This window comes from Carassius carassius, chromosome 13, assembly GCF_963082965.1.
Source record: "Carassius carassius chromosome 13, fCarCar2.1, whole genome shotgun sequence".
In the NCBI taxonomy this organism is placed as follows: Eukaryota; Metazoa; Chordata; class Actinopteri; order Cypriniformes; family Cyprinidae; genus Carassius; species Carassius carassius.
The window spans coordinates 25844886-25870789 of NC_081767.1; the positions used below are offsets into that span (position 1 = coordinate 25844886).

Sequence of the window (25904 nt, forward strand, 5' to 3'; positions counted from 1 at the left end):
ATACAATTTTATTATGTAGAGATAGTGTAGTGCATAATTTCTTTCTCCCACCCTCTCTCATACAAACGCACACATATATAGTGCTGACACACACTCGCACACATGGAAACATACACGTGGACAGAAATGTATTAATCCAACTAATCCTACACACAAGAACGTTTTGAGGACAAAAACCTGACCAATGTCTTGAAATACTTCATCTGAACAATGACGTGACGTGAGGTGTGGTGATGCTTTGCATCGTATAGCCGCATCAACCTTTTCTGGTGTGCATTATTTTCTCATAATTCAACTGCCCATCATCAATTATTCCTCTCTCTCTCACACACACACACACACACAAACACACACACACACACACACACACACACACACACACACACACACACACACACACACACACACACACACATATACACACTTGTAGTTGCAAAGTTACTTATAGTCAGTAGAATGTCTAAGTGTAACAGTATTAAATGTATTTATGTGTACATAATTAAACAAAATAATACCACAGCAGTCAGCCAGTGTCTCTGGATTAAGAAGGAGACCTATGGGCCGTCTGCCCAAACACAATGCCAAAATCCCCACTAATAAGACATCCCTTTTCAAGATTTATTGAAGCATTTCTACAGGCATTAAAATGAGCTCCAAGCTGGTGCCAGCAAGTTATTTTCCAACCACTGTTTTTGAACACTCAGCTTTACACAAACAAGGATATCGTTATCTGATTCTAAAGACCACTAAAGAAAACGCTTCTAACTCTGATGTATGCATTTGCTTTTTACCTATTTTTGGACTTGATGCATTTTATGAAAGATTACAAAATATGTATTTGAAGCAGAACTGCATATAAACCAAATAATTTACTGAAAGTAATCTTTGATATATTACTTTCATTAAATATGCATTGTCTTATTTTTAGCTTTAAGAACAACACAAATTCCCAGTATAAAGAAAGAAAAAAAAACCTAAAGTAAATTAAAACAGGAACGAGCTGGTTTCTATTGCCTGTCATTGTCTGCATATTAAGCATGTCATTTGTAAATGGTTTCCACCCAGTCCATGGCTTGCAGTGCTCATGTTAAATGGAGTGATACTTTAAAGCAATACGTATCCTGTGACCGCCTGCAGATATTTGGACTATATCTCATCCATTGCTTCTAATTCATCTGCAGGAGAGGAAGCTGGATTTTAGTAAAAACAGCAGCTGCAAGGAATTTCAGTGGAGATCAAATATGCATTGTAAGTCTTGTTAAGAGCTTACATCAACAAGACATCCATCACACTCCAAATATATACACACAGTCACAAATACGAAGGATGAAAACAAAAGAACAAACTGAATCAATATTATCTCAGAGCAACAAACACAAGCTGATGTAATAATCTTTTTACTTGTTCAATTTGGTTCTCTTTTTTCCTCCACCCCAGCCCCCACTGTGTCGCACTGGGTTGTCCCGGAATGAGATGCGTTCATTTCGGTTCGGAGCTGAATTGACTCTGGTGGGTGATGGCATTTCTGTTTCTGTGAAGACAAAGGTAATTAAAAAAAATACACAACTTCAATAATGCTAATACACCTTCAATTACTGGATATGACTTTGAATGAGATTTATTGAGTTCCCAACAAGCACAGTTCTTTCAAACACAGAAGCAAGCTTTTTTCTGTAGTTGATGTGTTTCATGTGTAGAAACCATGGCAGTGTTCAACAAGAAATCATCCACGATAAAATAAAACGGCAGGGAAAACTTTGTCGATTTGTGAGGCTACTGTGCACCACTCATCTTAACTGCACATAATTCTAAAACACAATGTTTCTGAATTGAAAAAAATGATCACTCATTTTTATTTCAAACATCAAAAGGAGTATGAAGCCAAGTAACTCTTCTTTTCCCCGGTTTTTAATACATTTAATACATTTTACAAATGTAGTAATTGTTTAGCTAACACAAATTTTTGTTTTTACTACATTTGTCTTAATTTGTTCACTGCCATTGCTGATTTAAAGTGGAAAAAATAGACGTCTGCCCTCTGCCCTCGATGGGTATTAATCGCACTTCAAACCCTAGATGTTTATATTCAAAGAGACACATGTTGTTGCCCGAGTTCTGTGGGCCGATATTTAATAAAACGGCCACACACTCACTTAACCGCTGTGACCAAACAAATTGTTTTTAGCCATTTTGCATCCATTACCTTCGAAAGAGGGCAAAAAATGAGGCACCGGGAGATTTCCTCTACACATAATGAAAACGTTTATGGCTCCCAAACTGTTCTTTATGGCTCAGCCCCAGTAAGTAGAGGGTATCTTGTTGCATTAAACCTAAGTAGTATTTATAAAGTCCTTACTGTAATTGAACATAGTACTAAGCATGTCAACTTTTGCTCACGACCTAATGACTCACGATGATTTAATTCAAACGACAAGAGGCCTATGAGAAGCTAGGAAATTTTGTTTTACGTTGGCCGATAAAAAAGCCTAATACACAACACAAATAAAACATTCCTTTCAATAAATGAGTGTTGATTTTTGTGGATTATAGAAGAATGGTTTTGTAAGTAAACTGTAAAGTGAATTATCTGTAAATAAATCTTTCATTTCAGTTCTCTTTGATCTGCAGAATCAGCCTTCATACTGTTAAACGCTCTCCAATAAATCATCTATAAGGCTTGATTCAGTCAACCAATCGGTCAGTCAGGCTGTCAGCATCCTCGTGGATTTCATTTTCGAATCCAATTTAACTTCATTAGGGCAGACAGTGAAAAGCCTTCACAGTCTGACGTGACTGTGTTAAATGCACTGAACCCTGCTTGTGTCAGTCAGTGGGATCTTTGTCAGGGTGAGTCCTCAGTGGCATAGTGTGTGTGACAGAGCTCGCAATTAATCAGGGAGGTCTCTCGCTGTCCGTTTCCTGCTGAAAGAGAGATTATTCCGCCATGTCCCATTATCGACCCTGGCATGTCTGCTAAGCGATTATACATATAAAAAGATATACTCTATAGCATACATGCATTTACTAGAAGCATCAAAATAAATAATAATAATAATAAATTAAAACATGTTTATCATGCATTAACTTGTCTAAATTTGGTCCGTTCAGTTTTTTTCGTTAGGTGGAACAAAATGTCAAACCTGCATTTTTACATATAACAAAAGTCAAGTGGTTTTCAACTGTGTGAAATCAGATTTGTGTGATGTCGCAATCAGTGTTATCAAGTAAGCCAGATGATGTGTACAGTCATGTCAGTTTCCATCATGTGCTTCATGCCACACCCACTGCACTCTGCGTGCAGTATTTGATTTGGCACATGCCCGGCATGATTTAACTTCACATCATTTTGTGAAGTCTGCAGTGTTTTAAAATTCTTCCTTAATGAATCCCATCCCTTAACATTTCATAAAATATTACTAAAATAAATCATACAGAGATGATGCTCTGGGTAGAACCTAAAAGCTGGTGCTTAAAAGGAAATATATTTTAAAAAATGTATCCAATAGTGTGCTATATGTATTCATAACAGCAGTGGGAGTTTGACTGCTTTCAAAAAACATGCTTTTTTGCTTGTGTGATATTATCAACAATGCAAGCACAGATGTTTCTACTGTTAATGGGACTTTTGCATACTTTATAACTTTTATTTTATCAGTGAAATATTCGATTAGTTTTCGATTTTAATATTTTTAAATTCTTTCTGTGATGCAAAGCTGAATTTTCAGCAACAAATACTCCAGTCTTCTGTGTCATACGATTCAAAAATGTAATTATACCAAATGTCTGACCTGTATATAGAAGAAAAACAGTGTGTTTTTTATTATATATTTTTATATTTATTATTTATTCTATGTTATTTTATTTTGATAGTATGCATTTTAGTCAAATGCCCTTAAATAAAAGACTCACTTGTGTTTTCAGCTGAGTATCTTCGCGGCGGAATATGCTTATTAAGAGGCGGAGAGACACTAGTGGAGTCAGCCCAAAATCTTGCTCCAGGATCTACACCATCTCTGTCCCCTATGGCCTAAAAAAAATACAGATACAATAAAATATAGCCAACAACTCACACACTTGAACATGCATAAATTCACTCTCCTATAAACAAGTACTTACATGGCTAAAAATAGCAGCAATTGTTAGCATGTTTACAAAGCATTTAATTTGTATGAGACACTTTAAATTTAAATTCACAGTTAATTAGCACAGCATCAAACAGTACTTGTGAAAAGGTTAACGGTGCCAGGTTAGTGTACATGTTTAGGTATAATAAATAATAAAACATATTAGCTCTTACCACAAGCTGCACCCTCCCACCATTAAGAATATCCTGGTCAATATCAGGGAGGAAATGATCCCTGAAAAGGTATCATTGAATAGATTGAATAGATTAGGCTACCTCTAACACAATTTAAACCACAGCTCATTCACAATATGTGAGACCACTATAACTGATCACCATTATGAACTGTTAATAATGTATCTTCCATCTGTGTATATTTTTCAGAAGCAAAGTGTTCAGATCAGTGTGTCTCACCGTCCCGTGCATGTGGAGTCTGTGTCGGAATGGACTGCTTGTGTTTGGAGCCACTGGTAAGATTGTTTTTCCTCTGCTTTCGGTAATTTGTGAACTTCTTTTGCTGCTTGGTGAACTGCGTTTGACAAAACAAGAAGAAAATCATCAAAAAGAGTTTTCCATTTCATATCCATTTAAATATTTTCAGAAATAAACATTCATTTCGAAGAGGGTTGTTGGAGGGATGAGGGGGGCGGGGTTGCCAGACAAGTCCTGATAAGCACCAAGTTAATCAAAAAGAAATCGCTTTGGACTGTAATAAGAAGCAGAAGAAACAAGTCTGCGAGGTTGATGACATGAAAATAACAGTTGTTTCGGGAACTGTTGTGGTGCTGGTGCATATTTATGCCTACTGAGCAATAAAAGAAAAAACAAATGAGTACATAGGAAATAGGGAGAATTATGGACAGTGTCAATACGTGTCTCCAAAAAGCCTTAATACAAAATAAACATGTTATTGGTGGAGACTAGCATAAATTGATAACAACTTCTGACTAATAAGCAATTTATTTAAGTAATTTTCATGGTTTAGCCAAAAATTAAAGAACAAACAAGTTTTATGGGTTACAGTTGTCATGGGTTAATTGAAAATCCACTAAAAATGTCAAGTGATTAACTCCTCCCTAAGGACTGAACAAGAATTGTGGCAATCCACATTTATTGCTGCTGAAAAGTCCTGAAGTGAACAGTTATCCAGCATTAACAGTACGTTTGCACTTTCACCAGATATGATTTTGAAGCTTTTTCATACACTTCAGATTATTAAATGCAATAAACAAATAAACAGTACAGATTTAATACAGCTATTTGGACCCAAAACATTTGGACACTAATCAAGAACACATAACATGCTTGAATTTCACAGCATTCAATAAGAAAATATCCAGCCAAGAGGACCCTGCAAACAAATCATGCTTTTCTTAAAACTAGCCTAACTTTACTTAGTCATTTTTTAACCAACTAGCTCAAGAGTTATTTAAACTTGAAGAAGAAACTTGTGCTAATTTTCTTTAAAAAAATGACAAATGTTTTAATGTTGTCTAATGCAATAATATTCATGCATATTAAAAACGTGACTGTGTCAAAATACTTTTGGGGCCACTGTGTGTAAAATAAGTATTATAGAATATAGATAAAATAGAATAGAATAAATATTGCTGTTTAAGTACTAAGGCTTCCTTACATGTTCATGTTCATAACATTATTTATGTATATACCGTAAATAGTTCATTTGTAGCATAAATCTCTTTATAGATTTAATATAATTCGATTTCAACAATAAAAATGTTACCTCAGTTCATAAAAAGTGGTTTAAGTACATTAGGCTGTATAGTGCTGTTGTGGTGGTGCAGGAGTCAGAGAATCAGCTCTTTCACAGGGGTCAGGATGACAGAACCAAACTGCTGGGGGTGGATTCAGAGGAGTGATTCAGTGTCCTTAAGGGAATTGCTGTGCAGGTATTTTCAGAAATTCAATACCAATACTTTTCCAGTTATTTTTGGGTCTGACTTATTTAACTGGAATTTGGTGTCCAAAATGCCTAAATTGTTTCATTGCAATGAAGACACTCCATGCACACACACATAGACTATGCACAATACACACTGTGCATGTCGGGGATGCTTGAGTGTGTGTGTGTGTGTGTGTGTGTGTGTGTGTGTGTGTGTGTGACTATACCCATGGGGTTTTGATTGTTTGGGAGTTCTACGAGCAGACTCAAAGAGGGAGGTCAGGTCTTTTATCGTGAGGTACTGTCTCCCACTTTCCTTTACCCTGGGTCAAACCTTCACCTCCAGAGAGCAGACCACAGGCGGTCAACCAGCGGTCAACACACACACACAAACACATGCCATGGAAAGGTTTGTATGTATGAGTGAAGCTTGTCAATCACATCAATCTCAAGCAATCAAAAAGTGCACTAAAATCGAGGCAATCTGATAAATCGTAATGTGAGATTTTGAGAAATCCTTAGTTGCACTGGTTAAGAAAAAAGTTTTTAAATTTAAGGACTGGTGTTTTAAAAATGATCTCTGATCATCTTAATTAAAGTGCAAAAAAACCGGAATAATCCTTTTCCGGAAGAAAATCTTGAGATCCTACAAGTCATTGATTACAATGGTGCAGAAAAACAAAAAATGCTTTGTTTTAACTTTTTATTTTATTTTATTTTATTTAAGAACTGTTGTTTAAACAATAATCTTGGATTATTTTTTTTAAAGTGCACAAAAAAACACTAACTTGCTAAGGAAACCGAAGGTATTTGATCAATCTTAATGTGAAATTTTGAGAACCTATAAATCCTTGGTTGCATTGGTGCAGGACATTTTTTAAACAATCAATGTTTTAAATGTCCTCTCTGTTTATTTGTATTTATTTAACTAATGTGAGAAAACACATTATTAATAATAAGTCGTCATTTTTAAAGTGGATGGCTAGATATATGACCTAAGTAAGACATTGTATATCAGTTAAACTCTTTCAACTGATCTAAAGTATTATTTTCCACAAATTCTGAATCTCTTCTGTGATTTCCTCGCAAAGGAATCAACCCAAACCAAAAGCATCATCTACTTGAGAAGTAACACAGTGCCAGGCCCAGCAGATACAGGAGACTGGAAATACATGACACATGGTGCAAATCAAACACAGGAGAGCAGCAAAAACCTGCAGGTTAATGCAAAGCAACTTTGCAGCATTTGAAAAAAAAAAGTGTCAAATGACTGAATTTCCCAAGATTAAAGATGCTGAAACCAACATAAGCAGGGCATCATGAAACAGTGCGTCCTGGCTTTGGGGTTGGGTAAGGCTACCTGCTCTTCCCCTCTACTGACCTGCGGAAGGCACCAGCAATTCAACCCCAGCTCCATCAGGGATGACCCCAAGCCTCAGGCTACAGGCTGGCCACTGCTCCCCTGCTCTTCCCCAGCGGGGGCTTACATTTCAGCCGAGTGCTCCAAGCCCCCTTCTGGAGGTGATTAGCCCCCCGAAGCCGTGACAGATTCTTTCCGAGATATCCGCCTCACTTGTGTTTATTTTATCCGAGCTCTCTTTTGTGGATGTGCTGGACATGAAGTAACCCACTTGAAAATGGGTATCGGCTTACACACGCCACGGGACTGGTGGAGGAGTCGGAACAACAAAAACAACAAAAAAAATTAAGAAAGAAAGCAACCGCTCACATGTAAGGAGGATATATTTCCATTTATTTGCCCGGCTCTTTAACGTGACCCTTCATCTATCCCTTATCTCTTACGCTCGACCCCAACTCGGTAGCATTGTGCTGAAAGCCCACCCCCTCGGGCAGCACTAGGGCTGCAGACGGCGCTCTCTCTCAGTCTGCCCTAACCCTAAGTGCCCTACCTCCTCTGTACTTAACTCAATTTCACACTTCAGGTCCGCTACAAAGTCTCCTGAAATACAATCATCTTGTTTATTCTCCACCATCCCAAACAACCTAATAGCTAGCTATTTACGATCCCATCATGTGCATTCAATTTGATCAGGCAATGTGCATGCTTTCGTGTATTACACGCAAGCTAGATTCAAACGTGTCCCAAATGACTGAATGGATCCAGCCCATGGGGAATAATGAAAACGGATCAGGTCTCTTAGAATTCAGAAAATTGTGCAAACTCCATCAATTGTTATCATGTATATTACAATCAATTGAAACAATACAGAGAATCTGTTTATTTATATGAAGAATAAATGTATTCGTATGGTGAATAATTTTATACATATAGTGAATATATATATATAGTAAATATGATTCATATAATGATTCAATGGATTCCAATGTTTGAAATGATTTTCTGTGTGGATACACAAACCACACAATTTATACTTCAAAACGCCATAGAATAAATATGCAGATTGAGACATTCTTTTAATTTAAGTGTTTCATTTGAATAGTAAATCAGTTGATTCCTATAGTACAGATTCAATTGATTGATATGTTGCAACAACAGATTCATAGGTGAATCATCTGATTTGTATAGTGATTCAACTGATCCATATAGTGATTCAAATAATTCTCATAAATATTTTAATTAATACAGTGATTCAGTTTTGTGGTGCATATATGCCTCAATTCAGCCATACCTTTAAAGTTGTCCTTGATTGTAGGACGTGTTTGCCTTTGAGTTTCTCTTGAAACATACTGCTTACTGTGGCGTAGACGTGGATTTGGGTCTAGAACACATAACACAGACAAAACACAGCCACAAATGAGCTCATACGAATGCAGGATTCATCGAGGAGACAAGCACAAGCAGAAAACTGACAGAAACCAAAGCTTCACTTTCCATTACGAGACCAAAGGGCCCATGGAGCAGTGGCTCTGAGATTTTGACACAGGCCCTCATTTCATGGGTCCTTGATTGGATTTGTGGCATTAGAGTCACGCACTCCTGACCTTGATCAAAGCCGGCTTCAGGCCAACCCTGGAGGTTCCAGACCAAGAGCAGGACTACCGTGTCTGGGATTCTTCTTATACTCACGGCCCACTGAAATTACGAGCAACGATGTTTTCCTAGCTCTTAGTAATGAAGCTAGATGTGGGCCCTTACAGCTCAAAGCACAATGGAATATGTGGAAGAATGTTTGTAGATGAGCCAATCAAATATGACAAGCCATGAAGCAGGGTGGAGTTGCTTGACGTTATGATGTTATGGCAGATTAAGCTTCTCAAGGAACCACAAGCTCCGTGCTAGTTTAACACGACTGCTTACCAAAGACATATAGAGGGAAAAAATACAAAAACTCCTTGAAGGCTGGCATAACATTTTAGGAAATGGGCATTGTTTTATTAAATAGAAAGTTGACCCAAAAAATAAATACACTGTACACTACAAATCTTTAAATAATGTATTAGGAAACAGGCTTTTTTTCTTTGTCTCTGTGTGTCAATACAGACTGATGAATTGATAGTAGCCTTTTTATTAGTAGTGATTTTAATTTGCCTAAATATGCAGTATTATAATTCACTGTAGCTTTACTGAATATCTTTCATTTTAGTAATTTACATTACATTTACATTTATTCATTTAGCTGACGCTTTTATCCAAAGCGACTTACAATTGCTATATATGTCAGAGGTCGCACGCCTCTGGAGCAACTAGGGGTTAAGTGTCTTGCTCAAGGACACACTGGTGTCTCACAGTGGATTCAAACAAGGGTCTCTCACACCAAAGGCATGTGTCTTATCCACTGCGCCAACACCACCCACTGTTCCTAATACAGTACAAGGAATCCAGGACAGTGGTTCTTAACTTTTTGACTCTAAGACCCACATTGACCACAACAATATTCAAAGGCCCTTTTCCAGTTGTTTGTAATTTACTGAATAAGGATTACGGATAAGCATTTTTTTAAATGATTTTTTAAATTAGACATTTCAACCTAATAAAATATTTTTTACCTTGCCTAAGTAGAAAAAAATGTATATTCATAAAATGTATGATCTCAGAATTCACACTTTTAAAGGGATTTAGTTCACCTTCAGTTGCTGGTCCCCACTTACTTCCATAGTATTGAAAAAAAAAACACTATGCAAGTCAATGGGGACCAGCAACTGAAGGTGAGCTATCCCTTCAATATTAATCTACCTCACAGGTCCAGGTTTTTCAAGACAAATATGTACCCTGGTTATTAAAAGGGAAAAAACAGCTGTTGAGGGGGGGGGGGGTATCTAATAGAAATATCGATTGCTTTTAGTTGTTTTATATAATTTAATGCTAATAATTTATTTCATCTTGAGGCTCCCTAAGAAGTTTTCTGCGGCCCCCTGGCCCCCTGATTGAGATGCACTGATGAACTGAAGTTGAATGGTTTTAAGTATAACTCATAAGACAGATAAATTGATAGATAGATATGCCTACCAATTAAGCTGCTGATCCTCTTCTGCTGCTGTTTCCTGCCCTTCATTTTATTGGCTCTCTTCAGCATGAGAAGGGCAGTGGACTCGTTAGTAAATCCCCTGAAATAGAAGTTAGCAAGAGTAACTACACTTTTTTTCTTTTTTAATGAAGAATTAAAATTATTTTCTAATAAAAATTTAAATTGTGGCACTGAAGTGCAAGGACTGCACAAAGTACTACAGAAACATACCATTCTTTGAGGATTTTTTCTGATTTCTCAGACAGGGTGTGGGTTTTGAGGATTGATCTGGGAATTTGTTAGGAAACCATAGATAATGCATGAAAGAATTAGCACAATGTTAATTTTAGTAATGATCAGCATTAGACTTGAAGCCAATGATTACCTGCTACTAAAGTGAGGAGACGTGCTTTGCTCCAAGCAGGCTGCACCTTCATGATCTGACCAGGCATGTTTCGGCTGCAGTGGGAAAACAGATAGGGTCTTCGGAGGCACTGGAAGACCGAGTGGAGACTAAGAAACACAAAACAGTCAAAGAAAAAATAGCATCAGTATGCAGTTTCTAACACAAAGACATGCTTGAAGTGTACTTTTGATTTTCTTTCTCTTCTTTTTTTAAAAATAGATAGTATTTGTGCTGCTTAGTTGTAGAACATCGAAGTGCATTCAAAAAACTCTGCATCTCCACAGCAGCAGCTGCAACACATCACAGTGCTGCTACCGTGATAGAAAAGGCCAGCTCCCTCTAAAGAAAAGAAACCGCAGGAGAAAAAGCACCGTGTTGAAAAATGACATCTGCTGACGAGAAGGAAGTTTGAGGCTGCTTAGAAAGTAATTGTGTTTTTGGAGTCAATAAATTCGGTACTTAATCACCCAGAGAGACTCTGATTGTGCCGGCCCACAGACAGAAAGAGGGTCCGTAGGGCTGTTACCTTTGGCAACGGCAGCTGTTCCAAAAATGGCATAATTCTGGCCGGTAAGGCATCGGAATGCAGGGTTCTCCACTCTTTCTCCAGTGCTTTCTATTCACAACAGGACACAAACAAAATCAAAGAGCTGAACATGGACTGCGCAATTCCAAAATGACATCTGATCTTTACAGTGAATAAAAGTGAATATTGCTGTTTTCATTATTCCTTCATTGTGGGGAAGTCGTGGCCTAATGGTTAGAGAGTCGGACTCCCAATCGAAAGGTTGTGAGTTCGAGTCCCGGGCCGGCAGGAATTGTGGGTGGGGGAAGTGCATGTACAGTTCTCTCTCCACCTTCAATACCACGACTTAGGTGCCCTTGAGCAAGGCATCGAACCCCCAACTGCTCCCCGGGCGCCGCAGCATAAATGGCTGCCCACTGCTCCGGGTGTATGCTCACAGTGTGTGTGTGTTCACTGCTCTGTGTGTGTGTGCGCATTTCGGATGGGTTAAATGCAGAGCACAAATTCTGAGTATGGGTCACCATACTTGGCTGAATGTCACTTCACTTTCACTCACTTTCACTTTCAAAGCAAGTAGCAGATCACATTAAGCTAAAAGCACTGCACTAGTTTCCTGTGTGTGACAAACACTTGAGAACATATCTACTCTAAAACAGATTTTCTCCCCCCTGAAGTCGTGACAGACATAAATTTGGTAGCCAACACACAAAAAACTACAGAATTTTCAGATGTAGACCAATAATACAGAACCATTTAACATGACATCGTAATACACTACACTATAATGAATCGCCTAATAAGCTACACAGATGAGCTCACTTAGTGTAACGCATGGGTTAAGCCAATGTTAAGTTGAGTAAACGTGATCCAAATGGGCAGAAAATAGCAGGTGACATAAGAAAAAGAAACAACATTTTCCTTCCCCTCTTTTTTGCTCATTGACTGCTCTTTTTCAGTACCTAATCACTGCTGACAGCCAACTGCCTCATGGCTACGAGCGCTAGTTAAAGGACTGTCAGCGCAACGGCCCAGGCTATCTGTCTGCCGACTTCATCGTAATGGCAGGAGCACCAAGCATCTGCTCATACCTCATCAAAAATGAATTCGTCCATATCCACCTCTTCTAAGTCCTCATCGCTTTCTGTGATCTGAGCGGCAGCTAGAGCACGGGCCAGATTTTTGCGTAGAACGTAGCCCCTCCACGCAGCCTGCAGGGGCAATACACACAGCCATGAATCACATGCAAGCATAAATATTGTGTGTTATCCCATTAGGAAGATAAAACATGTTAACCTCTGTTTAATTGCCCCGCGGTCTGCAGTTTGAACTTTCGGTGACTTTGGCTTTGTAAGACAAATGTAACACCGGGATGCCTTTAAATCTGTGTATTCCCTGCGGACTTAACAGATCAGAACCCTAGCGCTCCCACTCCAGCGACACGTTGAAATCTGATTAATCATTTTTTTCTTTCGGTTCGAGTCCTTGGAGACTCATTAAACACAAAGAGAGAGAGAAACTATCCCTTAGAAGTGAAAGAAATAGCCTGTTTTCAAAAGCACTACCTACCGACTCAAAACAAGCCCTATTTGGCAGTAATAGGTGTAATGAAGATGATTTAATTTTAGTCGTTATTTATTGCATTCATAAAAGGAGGTATGGAAAACATCTTTTCAGAGGATATATCAAACAATCCTTGAGCAAAACCAAAGTGAACAGAGGGATTTTTTTGTGGAAGGGGCTAAAAAATGAGTCTCACCTGAATAAAAACAGCAGCATGTTGCCTCCCAATGCAGGAATCTTCCCCCTTATTGAGATTTGATTTTGTGTTAGTTTTTTCAATTAAGCCTCGGAGGCCCTCACGTCTCAGCAATACGTATCTCCTCCGCCAGCATCGCTGGATCGCCACAGCTGCCGCTCTGTGAGATAACAGAAGACAATTTGATCTGATGACTCAACAAGGTCATGAGAGACTAAATGAATGTCGCTGAACTCAAGCCTCAAGAAATGGAAGGTTCTTGCTACAAACAGAAATGAAATGCTGTAAAAGTCATATCATTTTTTTGTGAGATTCATACATTTTAAGGTTTAGCGCCTGAACAGGTTCCTTCTCACTTTGTGTCTGCATGCAGTGAGCAGATCGTAGCTCAAGCTCAGACGGTGAAAGCTGAGTCTTTTGTGGATTGTGTCTCTGCCAGTCTAGACTTTGTCCCAGTGATAAAGATGCTTCAGAATAACCACATGAACTACTGTTAGCAGCTGCCATCAGTGTAGAATCTTCTGTGACACAGCTATCGCCGTATTCATGGGCGTAACGCTGGTCCACCGCCAATCTGAACAGTTCTGTCTGGTGACCGATGGAAAGAATCTGGACATCAGGTTGTGACGGTGCAGAACTGAGAAAAATGCAGGAAAAAAGTACAAATGTCATATATTACGAGCCTTTCACACAAAGTGCATTTTTGCGTTCCATTTCACTTCTTGTAAACTTTCTATGTAAACATGGGCTGGACAGACATGTTTGGCCATAGTGATTGCATCTCATGTCTTTCGCAGTGTCTTGCATGACACGCCGTTATAAAAAAGTGGTGCTCATGTTAAAAGAACTTCATGTTTTAAAAAACGCATCACATTCCAATGACATGCGTCTCACATTATCTAAATGTAAATTTGCACGTGTGAATGACTCATTAGAATCTTGGTAACACTTTACAACAAGGTCTCATTAATGCATTAACTAACATTTACAAACAATAAGCAATACATTTACATAACATTACAGTATTTATTCACCTTAATGTTAATTAATAAAAGTAGTAGTGTTCATTAGTAGTTCACATTTTAATAAGGATTTTAATAATGTATTAGTAAATGTTAATATTAACATTTAACTTAGATTAATAAATGCTTGATGAATTATTTTTCATCGTTAGATCATGTTAACTAATGCAATTATCTAATGTTAATAAACAGGATCTTATTGTAAAGTCTTCTTGAGGAGAATTTCAACTAGCTTTTACCAGAGAATAGAAATAAGAACATTTCTTGCGGGATGTAAAACTAGCATATAATGAAGTTTGTCAGGAAATCACTATAAAGGTGTCTCAATACCACTCTAATTACTCTATTAACCGTGGCTAGTTTGGCCCCTACTGTCCCTGACCATTGAGCCTGTTTCTGCTGTCAACATCAAAAAACCAGCTCTGTCATTATAAAGTCCCTGCTATTCTAATCCTCTGACACGGTTAAGAGGGCATCCGCACCCCTCACTTCTTCAGTCCAGAATGGAGTCATAAAAAGAGCCTTGCAAGAGTCAAACGCAATGTAAATTTGTACTGGGAAACAAAACTACTTTCGAAACATGTTGAAATCCAATGCAAGGACAGAGATTTATAACAAAAAGGCTAATTTGATTACTTCTTTAAAATAAATTAATGTCAAAATTGCATATACAGTCGGCAATTAACATTCTGAAAGCCAAACATTATTACAAGTTGTAAAAAGTGTGCCAAGGCAAATAAATACAATCCTAGACCTTAAACAGTTCCCCTACTTACTGCCATCTGAAACTGCCTCAGAGAAAAACCGGGAAAGAGTTTCTTTTTATAGATTGTTTGAAGAACTAATGCAGGTTTTGCAGTAACACAAAATGTCTATTTATGATTCAGTGGCATAAATTCCATTTTATTGCCGTGGTTTGATGACATTAAACGAGTCCCTCAGTTCGTTCTGACACTCTAATCAACACAGGCATTGGTTCACCATTGTATGGCTGTCAGACGGGCAGAGTCTTCACCTTGCCAAAGCTGGGGACTGACACTGGGTCAGGTCAGATGTTAAACGGCTGCAGCGGTCCCCACGGGTGTGCAAAAGACCCTTTGTGCAGAACGCGCGGCGGAAGGGTTAGGGGGGTATCTCTAAAGTCCTCCAAGCCATAAGAGACCTCAGTTTGAACTACAGGACACACAGACGTCTGCCAATCATGTTTCATGAAACAGGATGAGTGTTCCGTTTTATTTGCTGGTGGTCTGCAGCAGCGTGTGAGGGGGCTTTTGTATTAAAAGAAGTGGACATATAAATTTTTGCATATTCAGCATGAATAGGCTCAAAGAACTAATTATAGACTTCTACACAGCACAACATTTTAAAAATAAATTAAATGCTCAGTTTACATGTGATCTGCCATGCCATATATAAAAGATTATTTATTCTTTAAATAATTACAAAAATATTTACTTATTATAATAATTACAATTTGCATTTTTGTAATTTTTCAAATTCATTGCAAAGACCATCTACATAAATTATAATTTGTTTTCATTTACCTATTATTAAAATGTGATTAAACTATAAACTAAATATTACATGCATTTTGCATAATATACTACAGGATTTACATTTTGACCAACTGGATCTTTATTAATAATGTTGAGAAAAACTGAAACTACTTGTCTACCTGATCTCCATCTTTTGCTGCTGGAGAAGTGAATCTCGCTGCTTTTGCTGTGCTTGACAGAGGGCCTGGAAACTCCACTGCTGTTCTGGACATTTACAGGGCGCTGCAGCAGCAGCAGTCTGCTCATTATTCAACTTAATCAAGCCAGGCACTGTCTCCAAAAGCAAGGACCTGAGGGAAAACAGTCATTTAAAAGATTTACCTGATGAAAAAGTAACATGAAACGACCACACAATGTGCTCAAAGCTCTTTGAAATGATTGATTTAATTGCAAGCGACTGTTTATTTTATTATGCATAACAAAGCTAAAGCTTAAATGCTAAAGTATTAAGGCAAAGGGATATAATAAATTAAAAAGTGCATAAAAATAATCTAGATAAAATATAAAGAGGTGGTGGGGGGGCAGTTTATTTTTCATAAACAATTAGCAGTTCAGAGCAACATTTAAGGTTAATACACTAACTGTCCAATGCAATCATAAAAAAGTAACAGATAAACTTTAGTTCCAGCCCCTCTCTCTCAGTCTCCATGGACTTTCTATTGGAGAATATTTACATTAAGCAGATGAAATCAGTTAAGAAACGTGGATAAAACGTTTAATGAGTTTGACATTCTAGACCCAAGAGAGTCAACAGAGCGTCTGTGCATTGACTAAGAGGTTTAGTCAGAGTCTGCCTTTCTCAATGATGACACTCGGCTTGGATTAGAAGTGAAAAAGGGTTTGCTGGCCTGATTCCAGAGATGTGACAGTGAGCCCATGTTGTTTTTTTGGGTCTGTGTTTTAATTTGCAAAAGCGTATGAGAAAACACAGGTGCAGCCTAGTCTTTGCTGAACCCTGCTGAGAGAAGTAAAACTAAAGAACCAAGGGTTGATTAATGAGTGATATATTCATTAACAATGACTTTTTTTTCCTCTCATTTATAATTATTTTTTAAATAATTTGACCTCTTTGTTTTTGCATCATAAGGAATAATTTTACTGATATTAAATATTTAAGAAAAATATATATTTTCTAAACTTTTACTAAATTTTATTTTTTCCTAAATACTATAGTTTTTACTTTAAAGAATAAAATATTTGATCAAAAATTGTTTTTCGGTCATGGTATGTAAATACTAATTGTAAAAGATACACTTGATGGTAAATAGAATGAAGTGTTGGCAAATTCTGAAATTTCCAAAAAAGAGGATCAAAGATGATCTCTAATAGCAAAAAACTGCTTCACATTTACAAAGGCATGGTCATATTATACACTTTTTGGCCATATTGTGTCCAGCCGCCAAGTTTCTATTGTAAAAAAAAAAAAAACTGACTATTCATCACTCATGAAAACTTCCCTGTAAACAAAGAAACTTACAGGAGTTTGATTAATCTAGCTAAAGTCAGCTCTCCCAGACTCTAAACGCTCGTGTGCTGTGTACTTCTTTGAAATATCATTCTGTGCTTTAATTTAGGCTGTGTTATCACTGGAGAGGGATGAAAGGGCCAGTGTAGAGCGAGAAAAACACTGGGTCTAATTCCGTTGTTGGCATTGAGGGTTAGATAAAGTTCAGCGGAATACTGAGCCTAACTCGAATGAACTTCCTATCCATCATTACAGAATTAAACAGATGTAAAGACACAACAGATATATTTCACCTTAGACTTCTCCTTGGAAGCCACATGCAAAATGTTGGAAAATAAAGTTTAAAAAATAACAAGCAAAATAAACGGCTAAAAAATATCACATCATATTCAATTGTGTAAGTCAATTTAGTAAGAACTTTCTGTCAGGAAAACAGATGTGTTGCCTACAGTACAGTTTTTAGGCCTTCTGAACTATAAACTCCAACAAATCTCTATGGTATGTATGATGTTATTTTTTTTCCATTTTGACTGAATGAACTGGATTGCTTCTTGAGAAATCCAACATGCTTCTATACTTTACTGATCTTCTTATTCTGTCTCTCACACTTTTTTCTATCACATAAGAACATATAATTTGCTCATTAAAACCTCTGGCACTTTAGGAGCACATTTGCTTAAAAAATATTCCCCCACTGAGCAAATATTTTCAGAATTACGAGCACTTAAATCCACGTGCGTACAGATGTCACTGGGTAATCCAATAGTGGACACAGATACAATGGCCGGTGCAGTGATATGGGCCGGAAACTCAGCGGTAAAGAGGAATGTTTATTCTACTTTAAACGCCTGGTGCACTTCCAGCCAAAGTTCCCGATCACATTTCACATTTTCTGACATTTATGAAATGCTTAGTGACTTTTGCTGGAATGTACACATGACAGCTTCTGCCCAATCCAAGATAAATCTCTTTATTATAAAAGGAGAAACCACATTTCCTTTATATACTAATATTCACTATCAACAACAAATATATACTCCAGAACTTAGCTTAATAGTTGCAAGTGCCAATACTGAGAAAAGAACTTAACTAACTGTCACTCCTAATGTAAAAGGCCCTAAACTGGGTCCTTGGGTCACACCTACCTCCAGTTGCTTTCCTGCTGTAGTGGGTTACCAGTGAGGTTAAGTTCTTGAAGACTGGTGCATTTTTGAAGACTCAGACAAACGTTCTGCAAATCTAAAAGAGAGTCAGGTCAGAGACACTTAGAGACTTAAAGATTATGCTACAAATTTTATCCAAATGTTAGCCATTCTGGGCTTAATTTGAAGACACTCAAATACTATGATTAAATATTTCTATGAATCAGTATACACAAAAAAAATTATTCTTTATGGTACTGAAAGGAACAGCTCATTAAAAAAAATTACAATTATGTCATTACTAATTTATTTCATTCGTGTCATTCAAAACTTGGTTGTTTATATTTTTTCAGTTGAATACAAAAATATTCTTAAAAAAATGACATGCAGAATCTATGCAGCTCTGTTGCATATAAAAACAATATATAGTGTCTATTTTGAGCATACAGATTATACAGGGGAGTAAATTACTGAAATTTATTTATAACGAACTATACCTTTAAGGATAAAGTATATGAGTTATGGAGATATCAGAAAATTTTTAAAGAATTGTTTGTTTGTCACAAAAGTTATCAGCCATGTTCAAGAATAAAGACACTTTCAAAAAGCAGCCGGAAAAAAAAAAAAGAAAGAAAAAAAATCACAGTCAAGTCGACCCACCACACTTCATAAGCTCACCTAACAGACAGTTGTGACTGGCATCCAACGTCCTCAGAGACACCAAATCCAAGAGTTGAATTAAATGAGTTACACTGAGAGGAAAGTGAACCTTCATTTTAAACAATAAAACATCTTAGCACTGTGTAGTTGTAGGTTTTATATTACTAGTATATTTATATTTTAACATACTTTATTTAAATAAATCAATGACTTTACCTTTAAGCAGATTTTAACTGTAAGAGAGTGTTAAGTTAAAAAAAAATTATAATTGGAAGAGACTCAAAACATTGTGGGCTGCCAACCTAGACATCACTTAAGTATGATGCCCTAGGTAGGCAGCTCACTAGGTTTTGAGACATGGCCATTCTCTATTAAGGCATACCTGTTATGAGCCACAGAAAGGTTTTGGAGCAAAGGCAACCAATAGGACTCCAGATCATAAACAGAAGATATAAGATTGTCATCCAGGTAAAGGTCCCTCAGAAGAACATGGTTCTGCAGGACAGGCAACTATGCCATAGGCCGGAAACAAAAAAACAACAACAATTCCCTTCCCTCACACAGAGTCATTCCTTCTGTTCCAACCATGAATGTTCCATGAGCTGAAATGGGTGGAAACTCATGCCTTTTCACAAACATGACTAATATCCAAATGTAATGGCAATAATTCAATTAAAATGATGGCAGGCCAGGCTTGCAGACTAACAGATGAGCTTTTTTTTAAAATATGGGTATCGTGTAATGAACATTGTCAAGTTACGCATTTCCTGGACACTGGGATGAAAATATGTTCCTAAATATACAAAACAAAAGTGGTGAAACACCTTTGATTTCAGTTGGGCTAATTGGGCTAGTTCTAATAGAAAAAGAACATTAAACAGTTCTCAAATACTGACAAAAAATCAAAGTCATGATCTCATCTTTTAACGTGTTTGTTTCTTTGGTTGTGTAAGATTTACCTCAGTCAGACTGTTTCCTCTGAGGTCCAGTGTGTTAAGCAGAGCACAATTCTCCAAACCCTCAACGTGGCTTAGGTGGTTGTATGAACAGTCCAGATGGAGAAGGGTATACATTTCATTCAAACCTCTCGTGCTGAGCAGCTGGTTATGGTCCACTGATAATCGCAGAAGCATTTTCAGGGGTCCTAAACCACCTAAGAAAGCAAAGATATATCATTTAGTCAATGCTGGTGTAGAAAGAGTGTATGAGGATAATTCTAAGCCATGGTGACAATATCTAATACCAGCCAAAGGATAATCTAATATAAAAAGGCAGCAGTGGCAGGACATCATCTAACACTGACAGCAAATACCTTTAAACTGCTTTTATCCTATTCTTTATGATACATTTATTCATATTTATTCAATATTAGGCCATTTTCTTAGAAATGAGGCACATTAAGACATATTTTAACAGCAGAGTGAGGGCAAAAGGCCATTTGAAGACACCAAACTGGAACAATCGTGCCCTCTACTGGACAATGCTAAGCATTTGATACTTGTGTGTCACACATAAGATCTAGATATCTTCAAATGACCAACATCAGCATCTCTTTCTTTAGTGTTTTGAATGAAAAATACATAAAACAAAGTAAATGAACACTTCTAGTGAAGATACTCACTGATGCGAGAGATGTTGTTGTGTGAAAGCTGTAGAATTTGCAGATTTTCGGCTCCATCAAGACCATGGATGGTCATCAGCTGGTTCCTGCCCAGCATGAGGACCTGAAGCTTGGCCAGACCTCCACAATCCACATAGGTAATTGAGTTCTCCTTAATGTGAGAAACAATGGCGTATATATTCTACGGTCCAAAAGTCTAGGATCTGTAAGTGTAACTTTTTATTATTATTATTATTATTTTTTTTTTAAGAAATTAATACTTTTATTTAGCGAGGATCCATTAAATTGATCAAAAGTGACAGAACAGACTTTCATAATGTTACAAATTACTTATATTTTAAGTAAATGCTGATCTTTTGAACTTTCTATTCACCAAAGAATCCTGGAAAACAATGTATCACAGTTACTACAAAAATGTTTTAGAACCAAATCAGTGTATAAAAATGATTTCTGAAGGATCATGTGACACTGAAGACTGGAATAAAGGCTGCTAAAAAGTTCAGCTTTGCCATTACAGGAATGTTATATTTAAAAATATATACAAATGGGAAAAAGTTATTTAACTTGTAATAATACAAATGAAAATAATTTCATAATATAACTTTGATCAAACAAATGCAGCCTTGGTGAGTATAACAGACTTTTTTAAATGGCAGTGTATACTGTATAGCATAAATAAGTGATCATTTTACTAGAAAGTTTGAAAATAATGCAGTCTGCATTGGATAGTTTGTTCTTTCTTACTTGTACATCAATAAATCTGATCTGAGTGCACTTGTTCAATCCATCCAAGGTTGTGAGGACACAACGTCTAAGGGTCAAAGTCTGCAGTTTGTTACACTCGGACAGTGTGGACAGGCTACAGCCTGGCAGGTCTTCCAATGTGACTGTTGTGACCTGATGTATTACAGCACAATTACAATAAAGTCAGCATGAACATATGAGACGCATGTCACAGCCAAGAAACGGGTTTTCAAGTTCAATTTCTACCTGTTTGAGACAGCTCCAAGCTCCTGTTTTGAGAATAGTGTCCGCAGACAAAGGGGGTAAACTGGGGACTCTTCTTTTTCTTGGGCCTCTATTTTGGCACTCCTGCTGTGCAGAAGACCCCTTCCTTTTATTCTGCAATGACAGTTTGGACCAGGGAGTGCAGTTCATCATCCAGGCCAGTCGCTTCTGTTCTGTGCTGTCAGGCAGACAGATTGAAATTGATTCTTTGCTTTTTGGTTTATGGTCTTCAAGCTCAATAGCTGTAGTATTTTCATGCCCCCTAGTGTCCATCTCAGGCGCTACAACAGCCAAATCAGAAACCTGTTCCGCCAAGTCTGTTTTAACAACTGCTTTAACACTGAGATGATCTGCAACACTCAAGGAAACCACTGGACTGATACAAAGCTCACTGGAGAGACCTTGATGTACATTTATGTGGGACTCTGTAGTGGTTTTGGTAACTTTAAGGCTTTTTCTTGACTGTAAGCGATTTACCTGAGAGTCAAGCTCTCCACTAATTTCAACAGTTTTTTCTTCTTTATGGCTCTTTATTCTATCTTCATCACTTTTTGTTTGTGGTTCTGTATAATCGAATCTTTCTGTGTCTTCTGTATTTATGCTTTTAGTTGTGTCCTGTTTTTTCATTGTATTCCTGTCGTCCTCCAATGTGTTTTCCATTTTTTTCCCATGCCTTATTCTTACATTCTCTTTTTCCCCTGTTTCTTCCTCTCTTTTACATTCATCCTTCAACTGACTACTCCTTTCCACAATTTTGCTTTCCTTTTCTTTGTTCTTGCCTACATCCTCTTTCTGTCTTCTACAATCATCTTTTACACCTGCAATGTTGTTCTGCATTTTCTTCCTCTTCTCATCTTCCTCCTCTTTCCTCTTCTGCCATTCCAGTCTTTGCTCCTTCTCCAGACGATGGCGCTCTTGTTCTTTAGCTCTTTCATAATCTGCTCTGCGCCTCTCCATCTCCTCCCTCTGAGCGCGCTCTTCTTCCTCAATCCTCTTTCTCTCCTCTTCTCTCTCCTTCTTCATCTTCTCCCATTCCCTCTTCTCCTCCTCATGTCTCCTTTCTTCTTCTTTCTTTCTCCTGAGCTCTATTTTGCTCCAGCGGCGCACTAATGTTCCTCTGAGAGCAGCTTGAATCTTTGTTGCAGCTGTGCATTGAAGTTTCTTGGTTCTCCTTCTCTCCTCCTCCTGAGCCTTCTCAAAAGCGTGTTTCTCCTCCTCAATCTGCTCCTCAAGTTTCCTTATTAAGTTCTGAAATTAACCAAAAAACTTTGACTGGTACACTCAGCAGACAATCATGAGGCGATATATGAGTATACAGGGGTTAAAATAAAATTTCACTTTTATGTAATATAATAATTACACTTATGCTTGCATATACATTATTTACACATATACGTACACACAGGGGGAAAATGGTGTAGGCTTTACTTTACTGGTGTAGGATAACAGTTTTCACTCAGAAATGACTAGTAAATTAATTACTCACTGAAAACTGAAACAGAATTTTTTTGTAAAACATACTTCAGTAATCTTTGTTTTTATTTACAACATTGAAAAATAATTTCCTACACTGTACATTCAACAAATTGTCTCATTTTTGTATATTTTGATGTTAGTTTTTTTTACATAATACACCAACTCAGTTCATATATTGACAAATATTTACTTTTACACAATTTTTCATATATATGCTTTTGCCTCATATAATAAGAGCACATCCTCAACCATTCTAGGCATATTTAAAATCACCTGCTGTTTATCCAGCTCCAGTTGAAGATCTTCTGTGTGATGAACTTCATTTTTCACTCCAGCATTTTGAACCTGTTATAAATTTAGATTTTGTTATTCAATCATCTTTTCTTCTCATTTTGTTTTCTATTTTTCTAATAAAGTGTTAAAGACAGTCTTACCCAAGTGGCCTCCTCTATCTTCTTCAACTCCTCCTGAAACTTTATCAGTCCCCTCCTCCTCCTCTCTTCTTCTTCTCTTTCCGAGTTCAGATGCAGCTCTCTTTCTATCTCCTGTGCTGCTAATTTCTGCTCCTCTTCCTCTCTCAGTCTTTTCTCTAATTCTCTCCACTCAAGACTAAGTTGCAGTTCACTCTCAGTGCATATATCATCTAAAAACAGAGTAAAGGTATAATTCTGTGAATATAAAGAGGTTAATAAGCAATCTATGCAAAACCATTGCAGAAAATTAGTTTTTATGGTATTTTTTGCATATTTAATATTTTAACTTGTGTTAAAAAACTTAAAATACTGGCTCATCGAACCATATCATTACAGAAAATATACCTTCCATGCCTGGCATATTTGGAATCTCCCGCTGGGCGTTCTGTGGCTCAGTGTCGTTTATATGTCCAACTTGTTCCACTAATTCAGAGATAACCTGACAAATATATATATATATATATATATATATATATATATATATATATATATATATATATATATATATATATATATATATATATATATATATATATATATATATATATATATATATAAAACGCAGACACAAAACACAGACACTTCTCCTTTCCTCTGTTATGCCTGAGATTTAGATTTAGATTCAACTTTATTGTCACTGTGCAGAGTACAAGTACAGAGCCATTGAAATGCAGTTTAAAAAATATGGATGGAATACCATTTCCATTTAACAGCAAACAAATAACCATGACTCACTCGCTCTTTCCACTTCATGGGGTCATCTATGAAATCTGAAGCTGGTTTATTGTGATTAAGGTCAGCCAGGTTCTGGCTTGAGAAGTCTATGAGCAAACAGGAAAGGGGGAAAATGCAATGCTTCTAATAAACATATTAGGTTATTTTAATTAAGACTTCCAGTCAGTTCTATTTTAAAATGTCTTTTTACCCTTTTCTTCAACATCTTCAAGGATTAATTGTTCAAAGGTATTCATTCGATTTCTTGAAGCTTCAACATATGTGAGTACTGAGTCAGGCAGCTCATCTTCTGAACTCAGCTTTTAAGAAAAAAAAGAGATGATTGTTAATTCTGTACAGACAGGTATTAAGTAAGCATACTTTTTTGATTAACTACTTGATATGTCATCACACTGTCATAAAAGTGGGATAGATTATCATATTCAATGTAAATATTGTTGGTTTTAACAAATTTTTCTTCACCATTCAAGATTCAAGAAATTAAAGAAGGTTAGTTTTACTTTCAATTTACAAATAAAGCTTTCATAATAAAGTGGGTTGAAATATAATGTTAAAAAGTTTACTAATTTTTAAAATAAGTAGATGATGAATAACAAATAAACAAAATAGCCACTTACAATTCTATCCAAAACCATGAAAGTGTCATCGTCTGATTCTGAATCATTTTCAGAAGAATGCAGGTTTAACTTCGTCAGCTCCTCATCAATCGCATGTTCGATGTCATCCATCATTATTAGTCGAATTAGAAAATCATCTCATAAGTATTTAATAAACACTTCATCTCTCTGACTCTGTCTTTATTGGATGCAGAGCGCCTGCTTCTCTGATCACCTCATGTTTGTACATTCGCGTCCACCGTAGTTGCTATGGAAACAAAAATACAGAGTGGCTTGAGGGACAAACTTCTTGAAGAACCCTTGTGCTGCGCCAGGTTAAATATTAGCCGGATGCACGTCTTTCAGATTTTTTAATCAGTTTACGATTAAATTTTTAATGTATAATAAATAATTACATACATACATACATGTACAGAACTAAATAAAAAATCGTAAACAAAATGTTTCAAAATACATATTTTAAAAACTGTTTTAAAAATACATTTTGTTAATTTGTTTGCTTTAACTGAATCACAACTATTTAAATTATTATCTGGGCAGTTATTTCCAGCACACATTAATTTTTTTATTTTTTATTTTTTTATTTTTGTCGCCCTCTAATGCCAGCACAGTTCATTAGAAGCAGTCCCTAATGGTGGCGTGGTGTATTGTACAAACTACATGAAAATGGCTGACATTAATAATTTGATGCACTAGACTAGTGGAATAATTTCTCTTCTCTAAACAACACACAGTAAGTCTTCTGTCATTTATTGTGGCTAGACTGCTGTAATTTGTACTTCTCACTGCAAAAAGTTGTGATTTTCATTTACATTTATTCATTTGGCATGCAGTCTTTTTAATCCAAAGTATTCAACTACATATTTTATTCCCTGCATATGAGACCATTTTTGAACTCCAGTTCCTCTCAGTGCCTGTTGGAGTATGCTTTTGAAGTCAAACCAACTGTCCGTGCTTCATCAGATCCCGAAGAAGCATTCACCAAGTT

At 36.8% G+C, this 25904-nt stretch overlaps 1 protein-coding gene across 4 annotated transcripts; it reads right to left on the reverse strand.

Annotated features, from left to right (window-relative positions):
• On the reverse strand, nucleotides 1-25144 carry LOC132156218 (leucine-rich repeat and IQ domain-containing protein 1-like). Of its 4 annotated transcripts, none has more exons than XM_059565124.1 (27): nucleotides 24917-25144; nucleotides 24490-24598; nucleotides 24300-24385; nucleotides 23919-24003; nucleotides 23526-23734; nucleotides 23365-23436; nucleotides 21598-22863; nucleotides 21352-21504; nucleotides 20608-20758; nucleotides 19946-20139; nucleotides 19369-19496; nucleotides 19005-19078; nucleotides 18330-18423; nucleotides 15839-16009; nucleotides 13461-13778; nucleotides 13142-13301; nucleotides 12474-12593; nucleotides 11386-11475; nucleotides 10839-10966; nucleotides 10685-10741; nucleotides 10456-10553; nucleotides 8678-8767; nucleotides 4538-4652; nucleotides 4298-4358; nucleotides 3910-4027; nucleotides 1402-1531; nucleotides 1-1175 (listed from the first exon to the last, which is right to left on the reverse strand). In XM_059565124.1, exons 1-27 carry the CDS (start codon nucleotides 25028-25030, stop codon nucleotides 1172-1174), a joined length of 4395 nt encoding a protein of 1464 aa, XP_059421107.1. In that variant the 5' UTR covers nucleotides 25031-25144; the 3' UTR covers nucleotides 1-1171. The 4 variants fall into 4 exon arrangements, 3 of the variants coding, with proteins under 3 accessions (XP_059421107.1, XP_059421106.1, XP_059421108.1); XM_059565123.1 differs by having other exon boundaries at nucleotides 23910-24003; XM_059565125.1 differs by lacking the exon at nucleotides 24490-24598 and having other exon boundaries at nucleotides 23910-24003; nucleotides 24917-25048.
• Nucleotides 25145-25904: the final 760 nt, after the last annotated feature.